The sequence below is a fragment of the Carcharhinus amblyrhynchos genome, chromosome 1 (genome assembly GCF_965287045.1).
Source record: "Carcharhinus amblyrhynchos chromosome 1, sCarAmb.v2.hapA, whole genome shotgun sequence".
NCBI lineage: Eukaryota > Metazoa > Chordata > Chondrichthyes > Carcharhiniformes > Carcharhinidae > Carcharhinus > Carcharhinus amblyrhynchos.
Genome location: NC_137324.1, coordinates 102036245 through 102061893, shown reverse-complemented (window position 1 = coordinate 102061893; position 25649 = coordinate 102036245). Strand labels below are relative to the sequence as shown.

General features: G+C 41.5%; 1 protein-coding gene across 1 annotated transcript; it reads left to right on the top strand.

Annotated features, from left to right (window-relative positions):
• Positions 1-5846: 5846 nt before the first annotated feature.
• Positions 5847-25033, top strand: med28 (mediator complex subunit 28). The gene is made up of 4 exons (XM_080198673.1): positions 5847-6035; positions 11541-11607; positions 20319-20431; positions 24475-25033. Exons 1-4 carry the CDS (start codon positions 5877-5879, stop codon positions 24670-24672), a joined length of 537 nt encoding a protein of 178 aa, XP_080054799.1. The 5' UTR covers positions 5847-5876; the 3' UTR covers positions 24673-25033.
• Positions 25034-25649: the final 616 nt, after the last annotated feature.

Genomic DNA, 25649 nt, shown 5'->3' with positions numbered 1-25649 from the left:
AGTGGGGTTAAGCACACTGCAGGAGAGCAGAAAGTTCATTTTAATATTTTGGCATATCATTAGTGAGCATTGTCCAGTGCTTACCCCTCATTGCATATTTAGCAGGGCCTGGTGTGACGTCATCCTGGTGTAAAGGTAAGTATAACCCTGGGAGAGCGGGTTAAGGACCCTATGCACCCCAGTCATTCTTTCTTCCACCACCTTCTGTCAGGAAAAGATACAAAAGTCTGAGATCATATACCAACCGGGACTAGGAACGTCTGAAATGTGGAGTTTTTTCAAGAAGCAGCTACTGTGGGTCTGTGATAGGTATGTCCCTGTCAGGCAAGGAGGAATTGGTAGGGCTAGGGAACCGTGGTGCACAAAAAAAGTTGATTTGTTGGTTAGGAAGAAGAAGGAGGCTTATGTTCGGATGAGGCTTGAGGGCTCGGGTAGTGCAGTAGAAAGCTTTAGATTGGCTAGGAGGGAGTTGAAGAGGGAGTTAAGAAGGGCTAGAAGAGGGCATGAGATGACTTTGGCTGATAGGATTAAGGAGAATCCTAAGGCGTTCTATAGGTATGTCAAGAACAGAAGGTTGGTTAGGGCAAGATTAGGGCCAGTTACAGACAGTAGGGGGAAGTTGTGTGTGGAACCGGAAGAGATTGGAGAGGCATTGAACCATTATTTCTCTTCGGTGTTCACACAGGACGATATGAATGTAGCTGAGGAGGTCACTGGGGTGAAGGGGTGTAAAATAGAAAGTATTGTAGTTGATACAGAGGATGTGTTGGATATTCTAGATGGGTTGAAAATAGATAAGTCCCCTGGTCCGGACGGGATTTACCCTAGGATTCTATGGGAGGCAAGAGAGGTGATTGCAGAGCCACTGGCTCTGATCTTCAGGTCGTCGTTGGTCTCTGGTATAGTACCGGAAGATTGGAGGACAGCGAATGTTGTCCCATTGTTTAAGAAGGGGAGCAGAGACTTCCCTGGGAATTACAGACCAGTGAGTCTTACTTCTGTAGTGGGTAAGGTTTTAGAAAGAATTATTAGGGATAGGATTTATAGTTATTTGGAGAGTAATGAATTGATTAGAGATAGGTCAGCATGGTTTTGTAGCGGGAAGGTCGTGCCTTACTAACCTTATTGAGTTCTTTGAGAAGGTGACCAAAGAGGTGGATAGGGGTAAGGCAGTAGATGTGGTATATATGGATTTTAGTAAGGCGTTTGATAAGGTTCACCATGGTATGCTTCTGCAGAAAATGCAGATGTATGGGATTGGTGGTAATTTAGGTACTTGGATCAGGAATTGGTTAGCAGATAGGAGACAGAGGGTGGTGGTTGATGGTAATTATTCATCATGGAGTTCGGTTACGAGTGGTGTGCCTCAGGGATCTGTTTTGGGGCCACTGCTGTTTGTAATCTTTATTAATGATCTGGATGAGGGTATAGTTGGGTGGATTAGTAAGTTTGCTGATGACACCAAAGTCGGAGGTGTGGTAGATTGTGAGGAAGGGTGTCGAAGTTTGCAGGGTGACTTGGACAGGTTGCAGAGCTGGGCCGCGAGGTGGCGGATGGAGTTTAATGCGGAGACGTGTGAGGTAATCCATTTCGGTAGGAATAACAGATGTGTTGAGTATAGGGCTAACGGGAGGACTTTGAATAGAGTGGAGGAGCAGAGGGATCTAGGTGTATGTGTACATAGATCCCTGAAAGTTGGGAATCAAGTAGATAAGGTTGTTAAGAAGGCGTACGGTGTCTTGGCGTTTATTGGTAGGGGGATTGAATTTAGGAGTCGCAGCGTCATGTTGCAACTGTACACAACTCTGGTGCGGCCGCACTTGGAGTACTGTGTGCAGTTCTGGTCCCCACATTACAGGAAGGATGTGGAGGCTTTGGAGAGGGTGCAGAGGAGGTTTACCAGGATGTTGCCTGGTATGCAGGGGAGGTCCTATGAGGAGAGACTGAGGGATTTGGGGTTGTTTTCACTGGAAAGAAGGCGGCTAAGAGGGGATCTTATAGAAACATATAAGATGATTAGAGGTTTAGATAGGGTGGATGGTGATAGCCTGTTTCCTCGGATGGAGAAATCTAGCACGAGGGGGCATGGCTTTAAATTAAGGGGGGGGTAGTTATAGGACGGATGTCAGGGGCAGGTTCTTTACCCAGAGGGTGGTGAGGGACTGGAATGCCCTGCCTGCTGCAGTTGTAAATGCGCCTAGTTTGGGGGCGTTTAAGAGATTGGTGGATAGGTTTATGGACGAAAAGGGATTGGTTTAGATTAGAGGGTCAATGTTTTTGTTTAAAAATAAGACTGGTCGGCGCAACATTGTGGGCCGAAGGGCCTGTTCCGCGCTGTAATGTTCTATGTTCTATGTTTTAACCGACTCAAGAACAGCTTCCTCTTTGCTGCCAGACTTTTGAATGGACTTTCCTCACGTTAACTTCATCCTTCTCTATATTCTAGCTATGACTGTAACACTACATTCTCCTGTTTTCTTCTCTGCGAATGGTTTGCTTTATATAGTGCGCAAGAATCAATACTATGTTAATACATGTGACAAATCAAATCAAGAAGGTTATGTACTCTGCACCAACACAAAATCTTGGTATTCTCAGAGCCTTTTACAAATAGTGAGATTGCGAAAACCTAGGAATTTTGAAGAATGATCGTTGTTAAAAATCTTCCCTGTTGAAAGGAAAAGCTGCCACAAATCGAGTCTTCAATATGGCTAGCCACCAGCAATATTAGAAATGAAGTTGAGACGGAGACTATGCAATCCAAACCAATAAAGGAAAATAAATTGGCCGTAACAGTAATTTCTAACTGATCACAGCTGTAATTACAAAACATTCAAAATTGACAGTGCCGGAGTCAGGTAATTAACGGATGCAAAATCATTCCAGAATGTGCAGAATTGTTTTGATCCATCTTCAATAGAAGTACATGTACAAAGGACTGATTAGAAGCATAGAAAATGTTTGGCACAGAAGGAGGCTGGTCCGCCCATTGTACTTGGCTGAAAAACAATGTGTTATCCAGCTTCATCCTACTATCTTATTTGGTATGCAGCTTTGTAGGTTACGGAACTTAAAGTGCATACCTTTACCACCATTTCTATAAATGGGTTCCAATTTTCTCCTGAATTTCCCTCTAATCTTTTTGCCAACTCATAGAATCCCTACGGTGCAGATGGAGGTCATTTGGCCCATCGAGCACACCAATGACGATCCCACCCGTGCCTTATCCCTATAATCCCACATATTTACCCTGCAAATCTCTGACACTAAGGGGTAATTTAGCCAACCAACCTAACCTGCACATCTTGGACTGTGGGAGGAAACCAGATCAGCTGGAGCAAGCCCTCAGCCACGGGGAGAATGTGCAAACTCCACACAACAGTTACCCAAAGTCAGAATTGAACCAGGATCCCTGGCTCTGAGGCAGCAGTACAAACCACTGTGCCACCATACTGCCCCAATTATTTTAAATTTGTGCCGACTAAGAACATAAGAAATAGGAGCAGGAGTAGGCCATCTAGCCCTTCGAGCCTGCCCCGCCATTCAATAAGATCATGGCTGATCTGTCGTGGCTCAGTTCCACTTTCCCGCCCTCTCCCCATAACCCTTAATCCCCTCTCTTATCAAAAACCCATCAACCCGCATCTTAAAAATATTTAGCGAGGCAGCCTCCACCACTTCAACGGGCAGAGAATTCCAGAGATTCACCACCCTTTGAGTGAAGAAGTTCCTCCTTAACTCCGTTCTAAACCGCCCCCCCCTTTATCTTGAGGCTGTGCCCCCTAGTCCTACTGTCTTTTTTGAGCGGGAAGAGTCTCTCCACCTCTATCCTATCCATCCCATTCATCATCTTATACATCTCAATGAGATCTCCCCTCATTCTTCTAAACTCTAACGAGTACAAGCCTAGTTTATTCAGCCTCTCCTCATAGCTCAACCCCCTCAACTCTGGTATCAGCCTAGTAAACCTCCTCTGCACTCCCTCCAAGGCCAAAATATCTTTGCGCAGGTGCGGCGCCCAAAACTGCACACAGTACTCCAGCTGCGGCCTCACCAATGCCCTATACAGCTGCAGCAAGACCTCCCTACTTTTATATTCAATCCCCCTCGCTATGAAGGCCAGCATCCCATTCGCCTTCCTGACCACCTGCTGCACCTGCAAGCTGGGTTTTTGTGACTCATGCACAAGGACCCTGAGGTCCCTCTGCACCGTCACCTGCTGCAGTTTTTCGCCACGTAAGTAATAGTCCTTCCTACCATTATTCCTACCAAAGTGGACCACCTCACACTTGCCAACATTAAATTCCATTTGCCATTTCCTGGCCCATTTGCCCAGCCTATCTAGATCCTTCTGCAGACTCTCCACACCCTCCGCACAATTTGCCGTTCCCCCAATCTTGGTGTCATCAGCAAATTTCGACACCCTACACTCAGTTCCCTCCTCCAGATCATCTATATAAATGGTCTGTGGGAGGAAACCCATGCAGACACGAGGAGAATGTGCAAACTCCACAGTGACCCGAGCAGGGAATTGAACCCAGGTCCCTGGAGCTATGAAGCAGCAGTGCTAACTACTGTGCTAGCGTGCCGCCCCTCAATTAAATCTCCCTTCAGCCACCCGTTTGAAAGAAAACAATCCCATCTTATGTGATCTTTTTCTCAGAATTAAAGCTTTTATTCCTGACAACATCCTTGTAAATCTCCTCTGTACCATTTCCATTACATTGTCTCAAGTCATTGACGCCTCATTCTAGTGCTTAATTTTGCCATGAACATATTTGTCCTAGGTTTGATGGAATTCTCGACAATAAATAGATATTTTTCAGTACTCCCCGTTTCTGTTTTTAGACCAGTGCTGCCCAAAGGAAAAACTGCTTTTCCCTTAAAGGCTGAGTGCCTTCATGGCGCGCTATTCGGAAGGAGGTACAAAATGCGAGTGTGGAGTGACATTGATCTTTGCGAGAACTTGGCCTACGGGGATCCCATGACAACTCCATCTATTGTGTAATTAAATCTAACCTCTCAGTTGCCAAGTTTATCAGCTCAGTGAATATTGCTATAAATTACTAATTATTAAAAAATAATTAATCAGTGGTCATTAAATGACCACTGCCAGACAGCTAAATCAACAAATAAAACCTTCCCTTTTTACCATTTTGCTTAAGAACCAGAGCTAGAGACACGCCAAGGAAAAAAAGTGAAACGGGGAAATGAGGATTCTGCTCTTGTATACCTTAAAATGAAACACCAGCAAAAAAAGACTGGGAAATAGGAAAAAGCACCTCGAACCAGTATTCCTATCCGTCCGGGGAGGAAACTGGGGTTCAGAAGAGGGTTGTCTTTCAGTCTGGATTTTCTTCCTCCTCCTGGTTCAGTGTACGTATAGGGTTTTGGGAGGAGGATTTGTGTGAGATTACAATGCAGCAACGTGAATGTAAATCACATTAGAAAGAATAATTATACAACTTGCACGTCCTGTCATCACAATCAGCGCGCGGCAGACAACTGCTGGCATATTTACCCTGAGTCAAGACTTTTGTCGACAAATAATAGCATGCAAATTATTATTCGTGTACACAATTTAATTTTAATATACATTTTCGGATAAAAGTCGAATGACAATATTACCAGCGCCTATCCCGAGCGACACACAGACTCCTATTAGTCCTTTTGTCAAAGTCCTCACTCTCTTCCCCGTCACACCGTTTATTTCCCAAACTTGCCCCTCCTCCCATCCACATCAGCCAAGATCTCCAGCCACGTCCAACATCGCCCCGCCCCCCGGCTAGCCCCACCCTCTCCTTGGCCCCGCCCCGCTCCGCTCTCCCAATTGTCTCCGCCGCAGAGCGGCGCGTGCGCAGTAGGTCCTATCCAAGATGGCCGCTTCACTGCCGGGGATGTTCCCGCATCCGGCGCAAAACCCGCCGCCTCCGCCTCCCGGACCCGGACCTCCAGCATCCACCGGGATTGGCCTCACTGCAGCCACGCCAAGGCCGCCCAGCACACTTGTGGACGAGCTTGAGGCTTCATTTGAGGTAAAGACTGCATCCGACTGAAGGGCGGTGGGAATGCGAGGTAATGAAAGGGCAGAGCGGGAGCGGGATGGAGCAGCCGAGGGGTCTTGGAGTGGGAACGGGGATGATTTACTGGGCTGTGGGGAAAGAGTAGTGGGATTCTTACCATGGAGTTGGCATAGGCATAATGCTGTGGAGATGTCGGTGTTGGACTGGGGTAAACACAGTAAGAAGTCTCACAACACCAGGTTAAAGTCTAACAGGTTTATTTGGTAGCAAAAGCCACTAGCTTTCGGAGCACTGCTCCTTTGTCAGGTGAGTGGGAGTTCTGTTCACAAACTGGGCATATAAAGACACAAACTCAATTTGCAGAATAATGGTTGGAATGTGAATCTTTACAGCTAATCAAGTCTTAAAGTTACAGACAGTGTGAGTGGAGAGACCGTTAAGCACAGGTTAAAGAGATATGTATTGTCTCCAGACAGGACAGTTAGTGAGATTTTGCAAGGCCAGGCAAATTGTGGGAGTTACAGATAGTGTGACATGAACCCAAGATCCCGGTTGAGGCCATCCTCATGTGTGCGGAACTTGGCTATCAGTCTCTGCTCAGCGACACTGTTGTTGTGTGTAGTGAAGGCTACCTTGGCGAACGCTTACCTGAAGATCAAAGACCAAATGCTCGTGAACACTGAAGTGTTCCCTAACAGGAAGAGAACACTCTTGCCTGGTGATTGTTGAGCGGTGTTCATTCATCTGTTGTCATAGTGTCTGCATGCTTTCCCCAGTGTACCATGCCTCGGGACGTCCTTTCCTGCAGCGTCTTAGGGAGACAATGTTGGTTGAGTTGCAAGAATATATATATGTACAGATCCGCTCAGATGAGGAGAATCACAACAGACACCTCCAGACGTGGAAAGATGCCCTCGTGAGAACAGGATATGGTGCTCAACTCATCGATTGACAGTTCTGACACACCACATCTAAAAACCGCATTGACCCCCTCAGAAAACAAACACGGGATGTGGCGGACAGAAGACCGTTTGTTGTCCAGTACTTCCCCGGAGCGGAGAAGCTATGACATCTTCTCTGGAGCTTTTAACATGTCGTTAATAAGACGACCGTCTTGCCAAGCCATCCCCACACCCCCACTTCTTGCCTTCAAACATCTACACAGCCTCAAACAGACCATTGTCTGCAGCAAACTACCCAGCATTCAGGAGAAAGGTGACCACGACCCTGCCACAGCAACCTCTGCAAGACATGCCAGATCATCGACAAGGATGCCGTCATCTCACATGAGAACACCATCCACTAGGTACGCAGTACATACTGTTGCAACTTGGCCAACATTGTCTATCTGATATGCTGCAGGAAAGGCTCTTCTGAGGCATGGTAAATTGGGGAGACCACGCAGACGCTACGACAATGGATGAATGAACACTGCTCGACAATCACCAGGCAAGAGTGTTATCTTCCTGATGGGGAACACTTCAGCGGTCACGGGTATTTGGCCTCTGACCTTCGGGTAAGCGTTCTCCAAGGCTGCCTTCACAATACGTGACAGCGCAGAGTTGCTGAGCAGAGACTGTTAGCCAAGTTCTGCACACATGAGGACGGCCACAACCGGGATCTTGGGTTCATGTCACACTATCTATAACCTCCATGACTTGCCTGGGCTTGCAAAATCTCATTAACTGTCCTGTCTGGAGACAATACACATCTTTTTAACATGTGCTTAATGCTCTTTCCACTCACATTGTCTGTACCTTTAACACTTGATTACCTGTAAAGACTCGCATTCCAAACATTTTATTTTGTAAATTGCATTTGTGTCTTTATATGCCCTGTTTGTGAACAGAATTCCCACTTACCTGACGAAGGGGCAGCACTCCGAAAGCTAGTGGCTTTTGCCACCACATAAACCTGTTGGACTTTAACCTGGTGTTGTGAGACTTCTTACATAGGCATAATGGACCAAATGGCCAAATTTCTGAGGACGGTACTTGGGTCAGAGTACACTTGGTACTATAATGGGCGCCCTAATTTAAGAAATGAAAATATGTGGATATATATAAAACAGGAAAGGTAATGGTCTAGTGGTATTATTGATAGACTATTAATCCAAGATCTCAGCTAATGGCACCATGGCAGATGGTGGACTTTGAAATCAATAATTTTAAAAATCTGGAATTAAACATCAATTGAGGACCATGAAACCATTGTCGATTGTTGGAAAAATCCATCTTGTTCACTGATATACTTTTGGGAAGGAATGCTGCAGGGGTGTTGTTTGACAATAATTAAGACTTATCTTCCTGATTACTTGAATTGCAATGGATGAGCCCTAATTTTGTCTGATACATTTAGTTGCTATCTAACATCTAAGTGTTGCAACTGTTATAACAAAGCTTCTGGAATAATGCAATTTGGACAGCAAGTTTGTTTTCCATACTGAACTGCAATTGTGAATATAAGAACATAAGAACATAAGAAATAGGAGCAGGAGTAGGCCATCTAGCCCTTCGAGCCTGCCCCGCCATTCAATAAGATCATGGCTGATCTGTAGTGGCTCAGTTCCACTTTCTCGCCCTCTCCCCATAACCCTTAATCCCCTCTCTTATCAAAAACCCATCAACCCGCTTCTTAAAAATATTTAGCGAGGCAGCCTCCACCACTTCAACGGGCAGAGAATTCCAGAGATTCACCACCCTTTGAGTGAAGAAGTTCCTCCTCAACTCAGTTCTAAACCGCCTCCCCTTTATCTTGAGGCTGTGCCCCCTAGTCCTACTGTCTTTTTTGAGCGGGAAGAGTCTCTCCACCTCTATCCTATCCATCCCATTCATCATCTTATACGTCTCAATGAGATCTCCCCTCATTCTTCTAAACTCTAACGAGTACAAGCCTAGTTTATTCAGCCTCTCCTCATAGCTCAATCCCCTCAACTCCGGTATCAGCCTAGTAAACCTCCTCTGCACTCCCTCCAGGGCCAAAATATCCTTGCGCAGGTGCGGCGCCCAAAACTGCACACAGTACTCCAGCTGCGGCCTCACCAATGCCCTATACAGCTGCAGCAAGACCTCCCTACTTTTATATTCAATCCCCCTCGCTATGAAGGCCAGCATCCCATTCGCCTTCCTGACCACCTGCTGCACCTGCAAGCTGGGTTTTTGCGACTCATGCACAAGGACCCCGAGGTCCCTCTGCACCGTCGCCTGCTGCAGTTTTTTGTCCCGTAAGTAATAGTCCTTCCTACCATTCTTCCTACCAAAGTGGACCACCTCGCACTTGCCAACATTAAATTCCATTTGCCATTTCCTGGCCCATTCGCCCAGCCTATCTAGATCCTTCTGCAGACTCTCCACACCCTCCGCACAATTTGCCTTTCCCCCAATCTTGGTGTCATCAGCAAATTTCGACACCCTACTGGAAGTTGCTGTGTGGTGTATTCCTTAATGATGGTAAATGCTGTTAGCATGACACTTATTTATACCACAAGTCAGTCCATTGTAGGTTGATGTTATGCAGAACTGAAAGTATTGAGACCACACAATAAATTTTATTAAAGTCTGCTGTAATCAGATTAGGAGGGATGAACTGACTCCTCTGTCTTATGTCTGGGTTGGTTATAACAAAATGTGAAAATGTGAATTTAAAAATGACATTGCCAATTCATTATATACAATATATACTTAAATACATGGAGCTCAGTGTGAGAAATAAGCCAGCTAGCTTCCTTAAGTTAACAAATGAAACAATAGTTTTATTGCTAAAACTCACTCAGGTGATGATGCAGTAATAATTACTAAAAGGTTTAAAATGTTCAGATATGTCCTGCTGCTCACTAATGCAGAAACAACATGCACACTGTCCTTGTGTAAAAAAAACTCTGCAGAGTATCAGATCTTAAATTTGGCCAGGTAGAAAAGGTCAAGTCAGAAAAACAATTGTACATGGATTGTCTGGTTGCTTGTTTGCAATTAACGGGTCATTTGCCATGTTAGCTGCTGGTTCTTGCGTTCCTCAAGGAGCAATCATGCTTGCTTGATTCTCTTTATCTTGTAAACAGTGTTGTTGATTCGTAATCCACCTGTAAAGTCTTCTAGTTTGCAGTAATGAGGTTTTTTCTTGGATTTTCAAATCGCAAACAGCTCAACTTTGAGAGAGGTTCCAGCATAAGAGTGGGTAAAGCTATAGCTTCTTCTACATCTATCTCATCTGTTAGAACAAAACCAATACATTCCACACGTGAGTTGGATCACTTGATCTCTCTGGTTTCAATCTGGGCCTATTTCAGCCACAGTCTCTTACGAGCTCCACAGACAGTGTCCTTTGTTTCGCAAAAGTATTCTTTGCAAAAATCCTATGACTGGTGACATCGGTTTCCATATTATTAAAAGGGTATGGAAGTATTACAAAAAAAAATTCAACAAGAAATGACCAAGATTAAACCAGAACCCAACTGTCAAGGAAGAATGAAGAAGCTGTGACTCTTTTCTCTAGAAGAGAAAGCTGGCAAGTTATCTGATACAGGTCTTGAAAATATGGAGTTCAGTGGCATAGGCTTAGAAACGGAAATTTCCAATTGTGGTGGAATCCAAAACTAAGGGCACATACAAAACAGATACTAATAAATCCAGTATGGAATTAAGGAGAAGCTCTGAGTGGTAATGATGTGGAACCTGCTATCACAAGGGGTGGTTGAAGTGATTAGAAAAAAGACATTTTAAGGAGAAGCTAGATATGTATATGAATGAGAACATAAGGTGAGGTGAAACAAGATGCAAGGAGGCTTACATAGAACAGAAACACTAGCATGCTTATAATCATGCTTATAAGCATGATAAGGGGGTTGGCCAGTTTAGATCAGAGTTGTGGAGGAACTTCTTCACTCAAAGGGTGGTGAATCTCTAGAATTCTCTGCCCGTTGAACTGGTGGAGGCTACCTTGCTAAATACAAATCACGGGTAGATAAGTTTTTGATAGGGGAATTAAGGGTTATGGGGAGAAAGCAGGAAAATGGAACTGATCCACTTCAGATCAGCCATGATCTTATTGAATGGCAGGGCAGGCTCGAGGGGCTGGATGGCCTATTCCTGCTCCTATTTCTTATGTTCTGTTGGGCTGAATGGCCTGTTTTGATGCTGCATTTAATGCCACAATGCTGCTATGATATTCTACATGTCATCTCTGGGCTTTTGGGTTACTTTGCCAATGTCAGTATCTCTGCCAGTCTTGATTTCTGCTTGATGTCCTGGCTTTCACGTACATACTGTATTTAAATATAGAAGAGTTCCATCTTGTTTACTGGGCCAAATTGTGTTATACCTCAAGTTTAACATCTTTTAAATGATGTTCCTTCAGCTTTCCTTGGCAGTGACCTATTTTACATACATTAACGTGTATGCTCGACTTCCATAGCATCCTTGAATCTGATGAATTGCAATTATAGTTGGGTATAAAAGTACTCTTACAGAAGCTTGACTAAATGTTGGAAAATTGGAAGAACTAATGGTGAATATTTTGTAGGCATGCTTTGCTTCATTGGTCAGTCAAGACTACGTGAATGGAACTGATCAAGAAGAAATTCGAACAGGTGAGACACTCTAGAATTATCATAGAGTGATGTAAAATATGTTTGAACGTACAGGTAGATCTTATAATTCAATTAACAACCAGACTGCCTATGCGCACTGAATATTACTTTGCATAGTTTAAAGATCATGCGTTAAATTTTATGGATTGAATCAAGAAATATTTTTCAAAGTTTCCTGTTTTCAGACCTGACATGCAGCAGTTGGATTGATTATGAAAATTCTTAATGTTACATTGACAGAAACTTCTCCAAAAACATTTTCGAATTATTGGAAGGGTTTTGTGACAATTACCTTAAATAATCCTTCTGCGTACATAAAATAGAAAATGCTGCTCAAAATAATAATTTAGAGAACAACATGTACTCTTGATAATTAATGTCACTGAAGTATCTAGTACTGGTGGTTTGATGATTGACAAAGGAAGCTGTAGCATAAAATATACAGGTGATAAATTATACACAATATTCCAACTTCAGCCTAACTTATGATTTGTATAGATTCATTATTACCTTTATTTTTGTACTCCATATCAGTCTTCAGAAACCTTAAGATAGTATTCATGTTTTTGCAACACAATAAACTGCTCTTATACTTGATAGAGGAGAGGCTCATAGAGTTCACAACATTAGAAGATAAATATCTCAAATTTACTAATCACATAAACTTACATTTAGCAGTTAAGGAAAACCTTAAATGTTTTAGCTAGAGAATTCAAAGATGTTACAATCTTGAGATTGTTTTTCAGGTCAATCACACCATAATTGAATTATGAAGTATCTGTTCCAGCATTCACACTTTACACACTTCTCTTTACTCGCCTCCTAATTTGAAAATTTCACCATATTACTGAATACAATCTCATAGCTTTAATGGGCCCAGTTTTCTGGTAGCAATGACAATGGAACTATCAGCTTTGATTGTCTTTACTCCTAGATTACACTGCAATCTGGGACAGCTAGGTAGATGGTATGTCTTGCATGAATACAGCTCAGACACTGAGGGGACAGGGTATTTACACGTTTTAGTCATGTAGTTAGAGAGAGAGCTCATGAACTTTTTACAAGTGAAGATTTCTTCTGGAGGCTTTTGATTCGGTTGATTGACAGGGTTATGTGATAATGTGGTTAATGGGAGGAATTAGGTTTGGAGCACAGGAAAAAAACAATTTTCAGTTTTGGCTGGGGTTTGTTTAAAGACAGGGGTCTGCAAGCTGCTCTGAAAATCAAAACCTTTCAAAGCTTTAAGGCAATTTCCACTCATACAAGTATATTTATGGTTGCTAACTGTATTTAAAATGGATTTTTACATCTGTGAATATTGCTTATTTGGAACTGAAAGTTGTAAGTTTGAAATTGAATTTGTTTTGTTTCTTTTATTAAATTTTGTTCAACTATGAATGGTTAAGCTGTTTTCTTTGTTAGCGTTATGTTTAAGCTTTTTTGATAAAAGATCCCTAATTTGTCAGTGGAATTACTCCTGAAATGAAGCATCCTATCCTCACATTTTTCCCAAAATAGAAAACTTGTTGGATCTAATCTGGCTTTATAATATACCCTGGGGTTTGGGTCCAGGACCCTGATAAGGATAAATGAGCTAGTGGCATAAGTAGAGACAGGTGGTTCAGATTTAATTGACATTTCAGAGATACAGTTGCAAGGAGACCATGGCTGGGAAATAAATATTCCAGGGTACACAACATTTCAAAATGATAGACTGAATAAAATAGGCGGAGTAGTCTGATAAAGACTGATATAGGGACAGTAATGAGAGAGAATTTTGGTTCAAAATTTAACTAAGTGTAATTAGTATACATGGTATGGTCAGAAAACAGGAGTGATTCATAGGTTTCCTCCCATCGGACAGAGAATTAAGCAAAAAATTATTAGAACTTATAACAAAGGCAACATCATTTGGGGGTATTTTAATCTTCATATAGACTGGACCATTCAATTTGACATAATGATCTGACAGATGAGTTTGTTGAATGCATTTATTATGGTTTAAATAATTGTGCAACCAACGAGGGAAAAATCTATTTTTGATCTAGCGTTGTGCAATGAGGTAGGGTTAATTATTAATCTCAATAAAATATCTACTGAGAATAGTGATCATAATATAATTGAATTCCGTAATAACTTTGAAAGCCATATATTCCAATTACGAACAAAAAACTTAAACTTACAACCAATTTTATAGGTAGGAAGGGAGAATTATCTCAAGTTAATTGGGTGAATAAATGAAAAGGTAAGATGGTAAATAAACAGTACAAAACATTCAAAGAAATTGTTCATAATGTTCAGCAAAAATATGTTCTGTTAAAGTCAAAAACTCAGCAAGAAAGATCCATCCATGGCTTATTAAGGATGTTAGGATAGTACTACCTGAAAAGGTGAACTTTAATGTTGTAAAAAATAGTAAGTCCCAGGATAGCGATTTTTAATGATACAATGTTTTAAGACCTTCAGTCCTCTGGTACTTCATCTGTATCCAGTGAGGGTTGGAAAATGATCCTCCGAGCATCCATTATTGCCTTCGACAGTCTAGGATACAGTTCATCTGGCCCTGATGACTTGCACAACTTGAAGAATGCCAGTCCCTCCAGTGTTAACTCTCTTACAATGCTTATTTAATTTTGTCTAATATTTCATGTTCCTATTTAACTGGAATGTCTGAATTATCCGTGTCCTTATTGAAGACTGATACAAGATACTTATTGATAACTCAGCCACATCTTCTGAATCAACCCAAAATAGGCCCTGCCTTTTCCTTAGTTATTCTGATATTTCAGTTTCCAATGTGTATGGCACAAGAACATAGGAATAGGGGTAGGCCATTATAATGTCTTCAATCAGATTCTTTAGGCCCGACCATCCTCTAGAACTTTATGCTGGTTCTCTGAGTAGCTAAAAATATTCAAGGTGTTCAAAAACCCTGACCTCTATTACAGACTCCAGCAATTTCCTGACAGCAAGTGTTAGGTTAACTGGCTTCCCTTCTCATCTTCCTTAAATAGTAGTGATGTGCTCAGTTTTCCAATTTAAACTAATTATTCCCTCATGGAGAGAAGTTTGGAAGAGTAATGTTTGGGTTTATACTATGTTCACAACTGCTTTTAAATCTCTGGGATGGAAACCAATCAATTCTAGGTATTTTTCACTTTAGTGCAATTTAATGTCTCAATTTCTGTTATCTTGCATTTATCAATTTTATTGTGTCCCTTTCCCTGATTCAGTAATAGTTTGCTTGGAAGGTCTCACATGCTGACGTCTTCCGCTTCTAATTATTGATGTAAAGTGACAATTCAATACGACTGCCATTTCCTTAATATCATTGCCACCATCACCTTTATCTTTTTTTGAAAGTGTCTACATTATTCTAAGCCATCCTCTTTCCTAAAGTAATTATAAAGGTTCTAGTTTTAATTTTGATACCCGTTAGTTTCTTTTCCGACTATTTGCTTTGTCTTGCTGCCCTTGGTATCTTTTCCATTCGCCAGGATCTGTTTTTTGCGTTTTTGAATGCTTTATCTTTTTAATTTTTTTTTAACCTCTTTTGTTGTCAGTGGCTGTCCCTTTGGAGGTTCTTTACTGGTTTCTGGATCACATTGTTTTTAGTTCAAATAATCTTGTGTTGTTTTCTTATTAGCATATTTGATAAGTTTACTGTCGACAGTCTGTCTCGTCACATCGAAGTCAGCTTTATATCTTGAATTTTAGTATGCTTCATGTTTTTCCTTTTCAAATGCTATGTTCAACTCAATCGTGTGATGATTGCTTTTTGATCAAAATCCGTGTAGTAGGTGGCTGCTAATTAAATCCAGTTCATTATTTGTTATGAGACCATAAGGTATAGGAGCAGAATTAGGCCATTCGGCCTATCGAGTCTGCTCCGCCATTCAATCATGGCTGATTTTTTTCTCATCCCCATTATCTGCTTTTTCCCTACAATCCTTGATCCCCTTGTTAATCAAGAATATATCTATCTCTGTCTTAAAGACACTCAATGTCCTAGCTTCCACAGTCTTTTGCGGCAAAAGAGTTCCACAGATTCACCACTTTCTGGCTGAAGAAATTCCTCTTCATTTTTATTTTAAGGAATCATCCCTTCAGCCTGAGGTTGTGCCTTCTGGTTCTAGTTTCTCCTACTAGTGGAAACACCGTCTCCATGCCCACTCTATCCAGGCCTTGCAGTATCCTGCAAGTTTCATATGCATCCTCCCTCATCCTTCTAAACTATGAGTACAGACCCAGAGTCCTCAACTGTTCCTCATACGACAAGCTCTTTATTCCAGGGATTGTTCTTGTGAACATCCTCTGGACCCTTTCCAAGGCCAGCACATCCTTCCTTCGATATCGGGTCCAAAACTGCTCTCAATACTCCAAAAGGGGTTTGATCAGAGCTTGTACAGTCTCAAAAGTACATCCCTGCTCTTGTATTCTAGTCCTCTCGACATGAATGCTAACATTGCATTTGCCTTCCTAACTACTGATTGAACCTGCATGTTAATCTTAAGAGAATCTTGGAGCAATGACTCCCAAGTCCCTTTGTGTTTCTGATTTCCTAAGCATTTCCCATTTAGAAAATAGTCTTTGCCTCCATTCCTTCTTCCAAAGTGCATCACCTCACACTTTTCCACATTGTATTCCATTTGCCTCTTCTTTGCCCACTCTTCTAACCTGTCTAAGTCCTCCTGCTTCCTCAGTACTACCTATCTGTCTACATATCTTTGTATCATCTGCAAAGTTTGCAACAGCGCCTTCAGTTCCTTCCTCCAAATCGTTGATGCATATTGTGAAAAGGTGTGGTCCCAGCATTGACCCCTGAGGCATATCACCGGCTGCCATCCTGAGAAAGACCTCTTTATCCCCACTTTCTGCCTTCTGCCAGTCAACCAATCCTCTATCCATGCCACGATCTTACCTTTAACACTATGGGCACTTATTAACAGTCTCCTAGCGGCACCTTGTTAAAGGCCTTCTGGAAATCTAAATAAATCATGTCCACTGGGCCTCCTTTATCTAATTTCCTCGTTATCTCCTCAAAGAACTCCAACAGATTTGTCAGACATGACCTTCCCTTGACAGTGCCATGCTGGTTCAGTCCTACTTTATCGTGCACTTCCAAGTACCCTGCGATCTCATCTTTAATAATGGACTCTCAAATCTTGTCAATGACCAAAGTCGGGCTAACCGGCCTATAATTTCCTGTCTGCTGCCTCCCTCCCTTCTTAAACAGCAATGTTACATTAGCTAATTTCCAGTCCCCTCGTACCCTCCCTGCCTGCAGTGATTCCTGAAAGATAGCCACCAATGCTTTCACAATTTCGTCACCTATCTTTTCGACCCCTGGGGTGTAGACCATCTGGTCCAGGTGATTTATTCACTTTCAGACCTTATAGTTGCCCCACAACCTTCTCCTTAGTGATGGCCACTACATTCACCTGTGCCTCCTGATTCCCCTGGAGCTCTGGCATCCCACTGCTGTCTTCCACAGTGAAGACTGATGCAAAGTCACTATTCGGTTCCTCTGCCATTGCTTTGTTTCCTATTATTACTTCTCCAGCCTCATTTTCCAGTGGTCCAATGGCTATTTTTGCCTCTCTCTCACCTTTTATATATTGAAAAAAAACTCTTACTATCTTTGTTTATATTACTAGTTAGCTTACACTCATATTTCATCTTCTCCCTCCTTGTTGATTTTTTAGTTGTCCTCTGCTTGCTTTTAAAGGCTTTCGAATCCTCTGGCCTCCCACTAATCCTTGCCACTTTGTATGCTTTTTCTTTTGCTTTTATGCTATCCTTGACTTCCCTCATCAGCCATGGATGCCTGTCCTCCCCTTAGCATGTTTCCTCCTCCTTGGGATGAATTTTTGTTGTGCCTCCCGAATAACTTGCAGAAACTCTTGCCATTGCTGCTCCACTGTCTTCCCTGCTCGGCTCCCTTTCCAATCTACTCTGGCCAGCTCCTCCCTCATGTCTTTATAGTTACCTTTATTTAATTGTAATACCATTACATCTGACTCCAGCTTCTCCCTCTCAAACTGCAGGGTAAATTCTATCAGATTGTGGTCACTGCTCCATAAGGGTTCTTTCACCTTAAGTTCCCAAATCAAGTCTGCTTTATTACACCAAATCCAAAATTACCAGTTCCCTAGTGGGCTCTGTCACAAGCTGTTCCAACAAAAAAAATCTCTTAGATATTCCGCAAATTTCTTTTTGGATCCACTATTATACCTGATTTTCTCAATCCACCTGATATTGAAGTCCTCCATGGTTATTGTAATATTGCCTTTTTTTAATGTCTTTTCTATCTCCTGATTTATTTTCTGCCCCACTTCCTGACTATTGCTAGGGGGCTTGTATATAACTCCCATCAAGGTCTTTTTACCTTTGATATTCATCAATTCTACCCATAGAGATTCTGTGCCTTTGATCCTATGTCACTTCTTGTTATAAAATTCAACATGCCCAGCTTCTTTATTGGTTCTGGGACATACTGTTTCTCTAAATTCATTATCTTTCTGATGCATGCCAATCTATCTGGAGATTAAAATCCTCAATTAAAACCACGCTGCATTCTCTACATGCTTGCCTATCTCTGCATTTATATATGCTGCCTACTTCACAGCACTAACAACTAGCCCATTTGCACTACAATCTTAAGTTCTATTCTATTTCATTATTTTACCTATAATGTTTCTGCCTGCTTGTCACGTAATAAAATCTCTTTCAGAAATGATTTAATCGTTAATCATTAAGGCTACTCCTCCCCTCTGTCAAAATGACCTTATAACCTGGCACATTTATTTCCCCCTAACCTGTCCTTCTATAAATCTTACACTCATATTTCTCCTGGTTTGATTGCTTTACATCTCCTCAGTTTTCCCTTTACCTGCCATGCCTAAAGCACCATTTCTAACTTATTCTATTCTTCCCTTTTGTTTAATTTCAAACCATTACCCACACTACTTTTTTCACTTGAACCCCAACGCCTCTTGCTAGCCTAGTTTTTGTCCCTTCCACTAGGATTGTGGTGGAATATGTCATGACAACACATTTTTTTTCCTATCCCAATACTGATGCCAGTGTCCCCTGAAATGAAGCCCCTCTTTCCAACATTATTCCTTCAGCCACTTGTTCGCCTGCTGAAACCGCTGATTCCCATGCTAATTTGCATATGGCTAGGATAATAATCTCAAAATTGTAACCGAGGTCCTGACCTTTTAATTTCATTCTTAGTTCATGGTACATTTGCCTACTCTACTCTGCTGTGGGGCCAAACATGGAACACAACAACTTTACCCTCCCCCTGCCTCTTGCTCATCTTTCAAGCTGATCTGAGATGTCTCTCATTCTGGCACCACATAGGTCACAAATCATCCAGGAGTCCCAATCCTACTTAAAGGTGCTGTCTGTCTCACCGCCCCCCCCGCCCCGCCCCGCCCCCACATTGTTATTGAACCCTCAACAACGACTATACTTAGCTATGTCTCCTCTCCACCCCCATTTTGAATAACTTGCTGCTTCAAAATGCCATGGTCTACGTTCTGCTTGTCTAACCAACAAGCTACACTGCTGGGAGTGTTCATGATATCCCAATCAGTATTTGTAACTTGAAGAGCTCATCAAAACATGGTCATTTGTCTGATTATGTTTGTGAGACGTTGCTGTGCGCAAATCAGCTGCTTTGTTTCCTACTGAAATAAAACAATGATTGCACTTTAAAAGCAAATTAGTTATAAAGCACATTGGGGCTCCTGAAATTGTGAACTGTGCTATATTAGTGCAGATTCATTCTATTTTTCTATCCTTTTCAATCAAATTTGTACTGTCTTAAGCTCCTGTTAAAAGTTATCTGTTGTTTTTCCATTGCCTCATTTGGCAGTTTTGCTTTATATCATCGACTTCCCTTATTAGCAAGTGTCTTTATCATTGTTTCATTTTCTCTTTTTAGATTGATTCTGATTTTTATAGGTATTGTATCTTCCAGATTTCCCTATCTACAACTAAATAGACCTCTCATTGTGGTCTGACAAAACTTATTTAAAAAAAAATCTTTGTTTACAGAAATATTTTGTTATAAAAATTGTCATTTGTTTTTTTCCCGACACCATTTGGAACTACGCACATCAATTGTCTGAGTTAAGGCATTGTAAGGTAAATTTTAGTGGTACAATTTAAAATCTTTTGTATTGGACTACTTTCTGGAACATTGCTGCCTGCTTTGTCAGAGTGGTAGGAATGCTTATCTGCATCTGTCATTATCTAATTACTCTGCTTCAGATTCAAAGTCATATTACTATGGCCGGGGACTGAGTGGAATATAAACACTTCCCACAAGAAGGTGAAAAGAGGAATTGAAGAACCAGTGGTCCTGTTTTAATTTTCCCCCTTTTCCATTGCTGCATGGAAGCTTGATTTCCAGGAATCATTTCTTTGCTATCTTTTCCTCAAGAGGAAGAAAAAAGCAAGTGACTGCATTGATTGCTAGATTGATCAACATAGTACAGCTGAGTGGGTCTTAAATAGAGGCATTTGGATAGGTTTATCTACTGATGGCAGCTTGCAAAGAGGGAAAATTATTACATGGTTACCTGATTATTATTGTGACATTTTTCACTTAGTTATATTTATATAAGTTTGTATACAAATTACTATAACATTTTTTAAAAGTAATTTTTCTACAAATATGTGGATTCATTTTCCCATAGGTGTAGAGCAATGCATCCAAAAATTTTTGGATGTCGCCAGACAAACAGAATGTTTCTTTCTGCAGAAAAGGCTACAACTTGCTGTACAAAAACCTGAACAAGTCATCAAAGAGGTAAATAGACTTTATTTTCTATGATTTTATACCTTTTATTTTTTTCTGGATAAGATGCCTTGAGGGCAAAATCTAAGATGTTGGCAGAACTATTGAGATTCCTTATTAGCCTGTACCATCCTTATGAAAACAAAATGCCCATTGAAATGTGTTTGCTCAGAACATATTGAACGACCAAACACTTGTACATACTGTTAAATTTACTCTCTGCAAAAATATCTGTCACCTGCAAATCTTCCATTTTTGGGTAGATCTGCTATTGCCTTTGGATTTCAGTGGCAGAAAGAACATGGATTCATGCTCAGGGAGTTTGTTTTGATAGTCCAAAAGAATTTTAATCTGACTGGAGGCGACCATGTTTGGTTTCTTCTACCATATCCCATTAAGACCCTTTTCACCAGCAGCTGGAGCGTCCATGATTAGATTGACAACTTCCCATTGCTGTTTTCACCTACTGTCATTTGACAGTTGCAACTTTTATATTCTTCACCTGTAGTGTCTTGGGAAATTATTCACAGGGATTAGTGACTTATCTAATGGGCGACATGATGGCACAGGGATTAGCACTGCTGCATTATAGTGCTGCGGACCTGGGTTCGATTCCTGGATAGGGTCAGTGTGTGGAGTTTGCACATTCTCCTGTGTCTGTGAGGGTTTCCTCCAGATGCTCCAGCTTCTCCCACAATCCAAAGATGTGCAGGTTAGGTGGATTGGCCATGCTAAATTGCCCCTTAGTGACAGGGCACTAGCTAGAGTAAATGCATGGGGTTATGGGGATAGGGCCTGGGTGGATTTGTGGTCAGTATGGACTTGATGGGCCGAATGGCCTCCTTCTGAACTGTAGGATTCTATGATTCTATCTCCATGTGGCAGTCTAGTCACCAGCTACAGCTCTTCTATGTATTTATTGTCTGAGGAAATTATTGAATGTGACGCCTCAATGCTCCACTGTTATGTACCTCGCCTATCTCAGCATCTACACATTTTATTTGCTGAATGTAATCGTATGTTTGTTGTGTAGTTACCCAGGTATCCATTTGTGCTCTTATTTTAGCTACTGTTTAGATGCCTAGATGGAGAACTCATTAACCTCTGTTGCCTCCATGCCAGTACTAATCCATAATTTGCAGATGACTGCAGTGTCATTGCACACTGTGTCAAGTTTATAAGCCACACTCCACACTCAATCTCTTCAACTTTGCATACAAGAAACTTGGTCTGCCTTTGAAAGTTGCCAAAAAATCAACTTCAAAGCACTAACCTCTGTGTCTGCATGACTGAAAATTATCTCTCTCACCACATCCTGTTGTCTCAATTCTCAAATGACCAATGTTGTGGGAGGACAAAGAAAATGTTCAAAAATGAAACTTACCTTGAAGGGCAACAACATTAATTTTGATGATTGGGAGGAGCTTGCTACCAATTGCTCAGAATTGTGACAATTTGTTCATTAATGAGTTCAACACTTTGAGGAGGCAGAATGATGGCAGAGTAGAAAAAAAGGGAGTAAATCCTGCACTTCTGATCCCATGATCTCATGGGACATCCTGCCGCAATTGCCAAAGATCTGTGGGTCTAAAATCAGCCTGCCCAGTCGCATGGAGACCCATGGTAGAAATCTTTCACGAACTTAGTGACAGGTGTGGCTGAAAATTGACCAGGACACTAGGAATAACTCCCCTGCTCTTGGAATAGTGATATATGATCTTTTGTATTCATGAGATGAAAGATGAGGCCACAGTTTAATGTCTCTCCAAAAGATAGCATCTGCAATATTAGTGAACCAGTTCGGTACAACAATCCTGTAGTTACCTATTAATGATGCAAGTATTTTAGTCCCAGATTTTTAATTACAGCTGCCAAGATGGAATTTCAACTCCAATCTCGGGATAATTAGTTTATGACCTGTGGATTACTAGTCCAGTAATGTAAACATTATGCTACTGTACCTCCATGTCTGGACACCAATTGCTCAAACTACTCTTTGTAATTCTGTTGATTATTTGATTGAAGTTTTCAGTATGTTAAAGAGAATACATAGAGTTAATAGAAAATTGGTTGGAGAATTCAGGACTGGGGAAGATAGCCTTAGAGACAGAGCTAGGTTTAAGGAATGGCTTTCCAAACTGTGGGTCGTGACCTCAATGCTCCGAAGCAACAGTAGCTACAGTGAAGCTCGTATTGAGTGCTAACATCTGCAACACCCCTCTAAAGCCTCACCTTCCTTTCTAATGGTGGGCATGGCCTAACAGATTTTTGAGGCCTGATTGCTATTGCAAAACCAGCCTTGAAATTTGGTTTTAAAGAATGCAGTTTAAACATCAACCACATTCAACCTCTCAGCCTCTTCTCAATCACACTGAGAGCCCAACTAGTGATCTTAAGTTAGTTGTTAGAGTAATTCTTCGAACAATCAGGATTTTTTACTAAGTGCTGGACAATCACAGAATCACAACTAATGCTGAACATTGGGATTGTTTAGTAAGTGTTGTCCAATTGCAGTCATACTAAGAATTGCAGAAAAAACCAATTCAGGGTTATCGGAAAGGCTCACAGTGTGACTCATTTGTGCATGCTAGAAGATATATATGTTCACACATAAGATCCTGCTGCCCCAGGGGTCGGTGCTGGGGCCTCAGCTATTTACCATTTATATAGATGATCTGGAGGAGGGAACCGACTGTAGGGTGTCGAAATTTGCTGATGACACCAAAATTGGTGGAAAGGCAAATTGTGTGGAGGGTGAGGAGAGTCTACAGAAAGATCTAGATAGGCTGGGCGAATGGGCCAGGAAATGGCAAATGGAATTTAATGTTGGCAAGTGCGAGGTGGTCCACTTTGATAGGAATAATGGTAGGAAGGATTATTACTTACATGGAGAAAAACTGCAGCAGGCAACGGTGCAGAGGGACCTCGGGGTCCTTGTGCATGAGTCGCAAAAACCCAGCTTGCAGGTGCAGCAGGTGGTCAGGAAGGCGAATGGGATGCTGGCCTTCATTGCGAGGGGGATTGAATATAAAAGTAGGGAGGTCTTGCTGCGGCTGTATAGGGCATTGGTGAGGCCGCAGCTGGAGTACTGTGTGCAGTTTTGGGCGCCGTACTTACGCAAGGATATTTTGGCCTTGGAGGGAGTGCAGAGGAGGTTTACTAGGCTGATGCCGGAGTTGAGGGGGTTGAGCTATGAGGAGAGGCTGAATAAATTAGGCTTGTACTCATTAGAGTTTAGAAGAATGAGGGGAGATCTCATTGAGACGTATAAGATGATGAATAGGATGGATAGGATAGAGGTGGAGAGACTCTTCCCGCTCAGAAAGGATAGCAGGACTAGGGGGCACAGCCTCAAGATAAAGGGGGGGCGGTTTAGAACAGAGTTGAGGAGGAACTTCTTCACTCAAAGGGTGGTGAATCTCTGGAATTCTCTGCCCGTTGAAGTGGTGGAGGCTACCTCGCTAAATATTTTTAAGACGTGGGTTGATGGGTTTTTGATAAGAGAGGGGATTAAGGGTTATGGGGAGAGGGCGGGAATGTGGAACTGAGCCATGACAGATCAGCCATGATCTTATTGAATGGCGGGGCAGGCTCAAAGGGCTAGTTGGCCTACTCCTGCTCCTATTTCTTATGTTCTTAAAGTTGAAAGGAACATTTCCACGCGTTGTACCCTTTTCAACTAAATGAAAGACTAGGTGACAACCATTCTCTGATTTGTTCCGGTGGCAATGCCTTGACCCGTCAGAGTTGACTTGTCCTGTTTGAATTGAAACAAAATCTTGACAATTAACTGTTCCCTGTTGCATTTTCCATGGAAAACTTGTATTAATCAGAATCCACTTGCTAACTAATCAGCAACCTCTTTTCATGCAGCTTACATTATTATTCCCTCCGAGGTTTGGTATTCTGATTCTGTCGTGGTGAGTGCTGGTGGAAAGCTTCAGCTGTATTTTTTTTTTCCTCTGCAATATTCTAGTTTCAGTATTAGATTCCTTTGTAATTTGGAAAAATTCTTAAATATATATATATATATGTATGTATGTATTGTTTTACAGGATGTTTCTGAATTGAAAATTGAGTTGCAACGAAAAGAAACCTTGATCCAGAAACACCTCAGCAAGTTGCGCCACTGGCAACAAGTCTTAGAAGACATTAACGTGCAGCCCAAAAAATCAACAGACCTAGCTCAAGGACCTTTGGCTTATCTTGAACAAGCATCTGCAAATATCCCAGCTCCACTAAAGCAAACATGAAAATTGTAGTCATAGGCCAAGATATCTGAAACTGTTTTGACTGTTCTACTACCCCTGTGACACCATCCTCCTCAACTCCCCCACCACTAGAAAACAGTTTAATTTCTTGAATAAAGGGAGATGCCATGTATACTTGGATAATGACTAAATCACTTTGCAATTAATTACTTTGGGACTGCGGATATCAACTACTGGTACATGCATCTTCAAATCAGTTATTGCTAGTGTGAAAATGCTTTCATTATATTGTTGACATAAAATAAAACTGTATATAAACTGTATTTCCATTAAGTAAGTTGAGGGATTTCTACAATTTTGAAAAATAAAATAAAGGATGCTGTTGAACTGTTTTTCTAAATAGATTTTGTAATACCTATGGAATTACTTTTGTAATGTACTTTAGAATGTCATTTAACCTGCTCCCACCAGCAATCCTCATTAACAGAGTCTTCAAAGAAGACAGAATTTGATTGATATAATTGAATGAGACCTTTGTGCCATTTCCACTTTGTGTACTTGGGGCTAAAGTTTCTTTTTAAATGTGCCTTCAAATCTGAATCAGGCTTCAATTTGGGATTGATTTAAGATTTCTAGATTTGGTAATTGTGCTTTCTGGATTGGAATGCTATTATTAATGGCAGATGGGAGGGAAGGACCAAAAGACTGCAAATTAATCAGTTTAGTACTATGTGACATTTCTGGAATTTGTCCCCAGGATAATGATTAAACAATTGGACAAGGATGAGCTGATCAGAGAGTTGGTATCTGCTTTCTGGCTGAAACAACTAGCACACTTTTAACACCAAGCGTATCTGAGACATCTGGTTTGGTGAGAAACAGTTCTGGATAATAGCTTGCATGTTTCCAAAATTCAGTGAAACCCCAATTTTACGTGCCCCCTATTTAGTGTGAATTCAGATATAACGCGATGAATCATTGGACTTTTTTTTGCTCTTTCTTGTAACGGAGCCACAATG

Bases quoted from the DNA above. Each gene is read 5' to 3' on its own strand.
- med28 (XM_080198673.1), top strand. From the start codon at position 5,877: ATGGCCGCTTCACTGCCGGGGATGTTCCCGCATCCGGCGCAAAACCCG. The intron at 11,608-20,318 runs GTGAGACACTCT...ATTTTCCCATAG, and splicing joins TCAAGAAGAAATTCGAACAG to GTGTAGAGCAATGCATCCAA. The intron at 20,432-24,474 runs GTAAATAGACTT...ATTGTTTTACAG, and splicing joins CTGAACAAGTCATCAAAGAG to GATGTTTCTGAATTGAAAAT.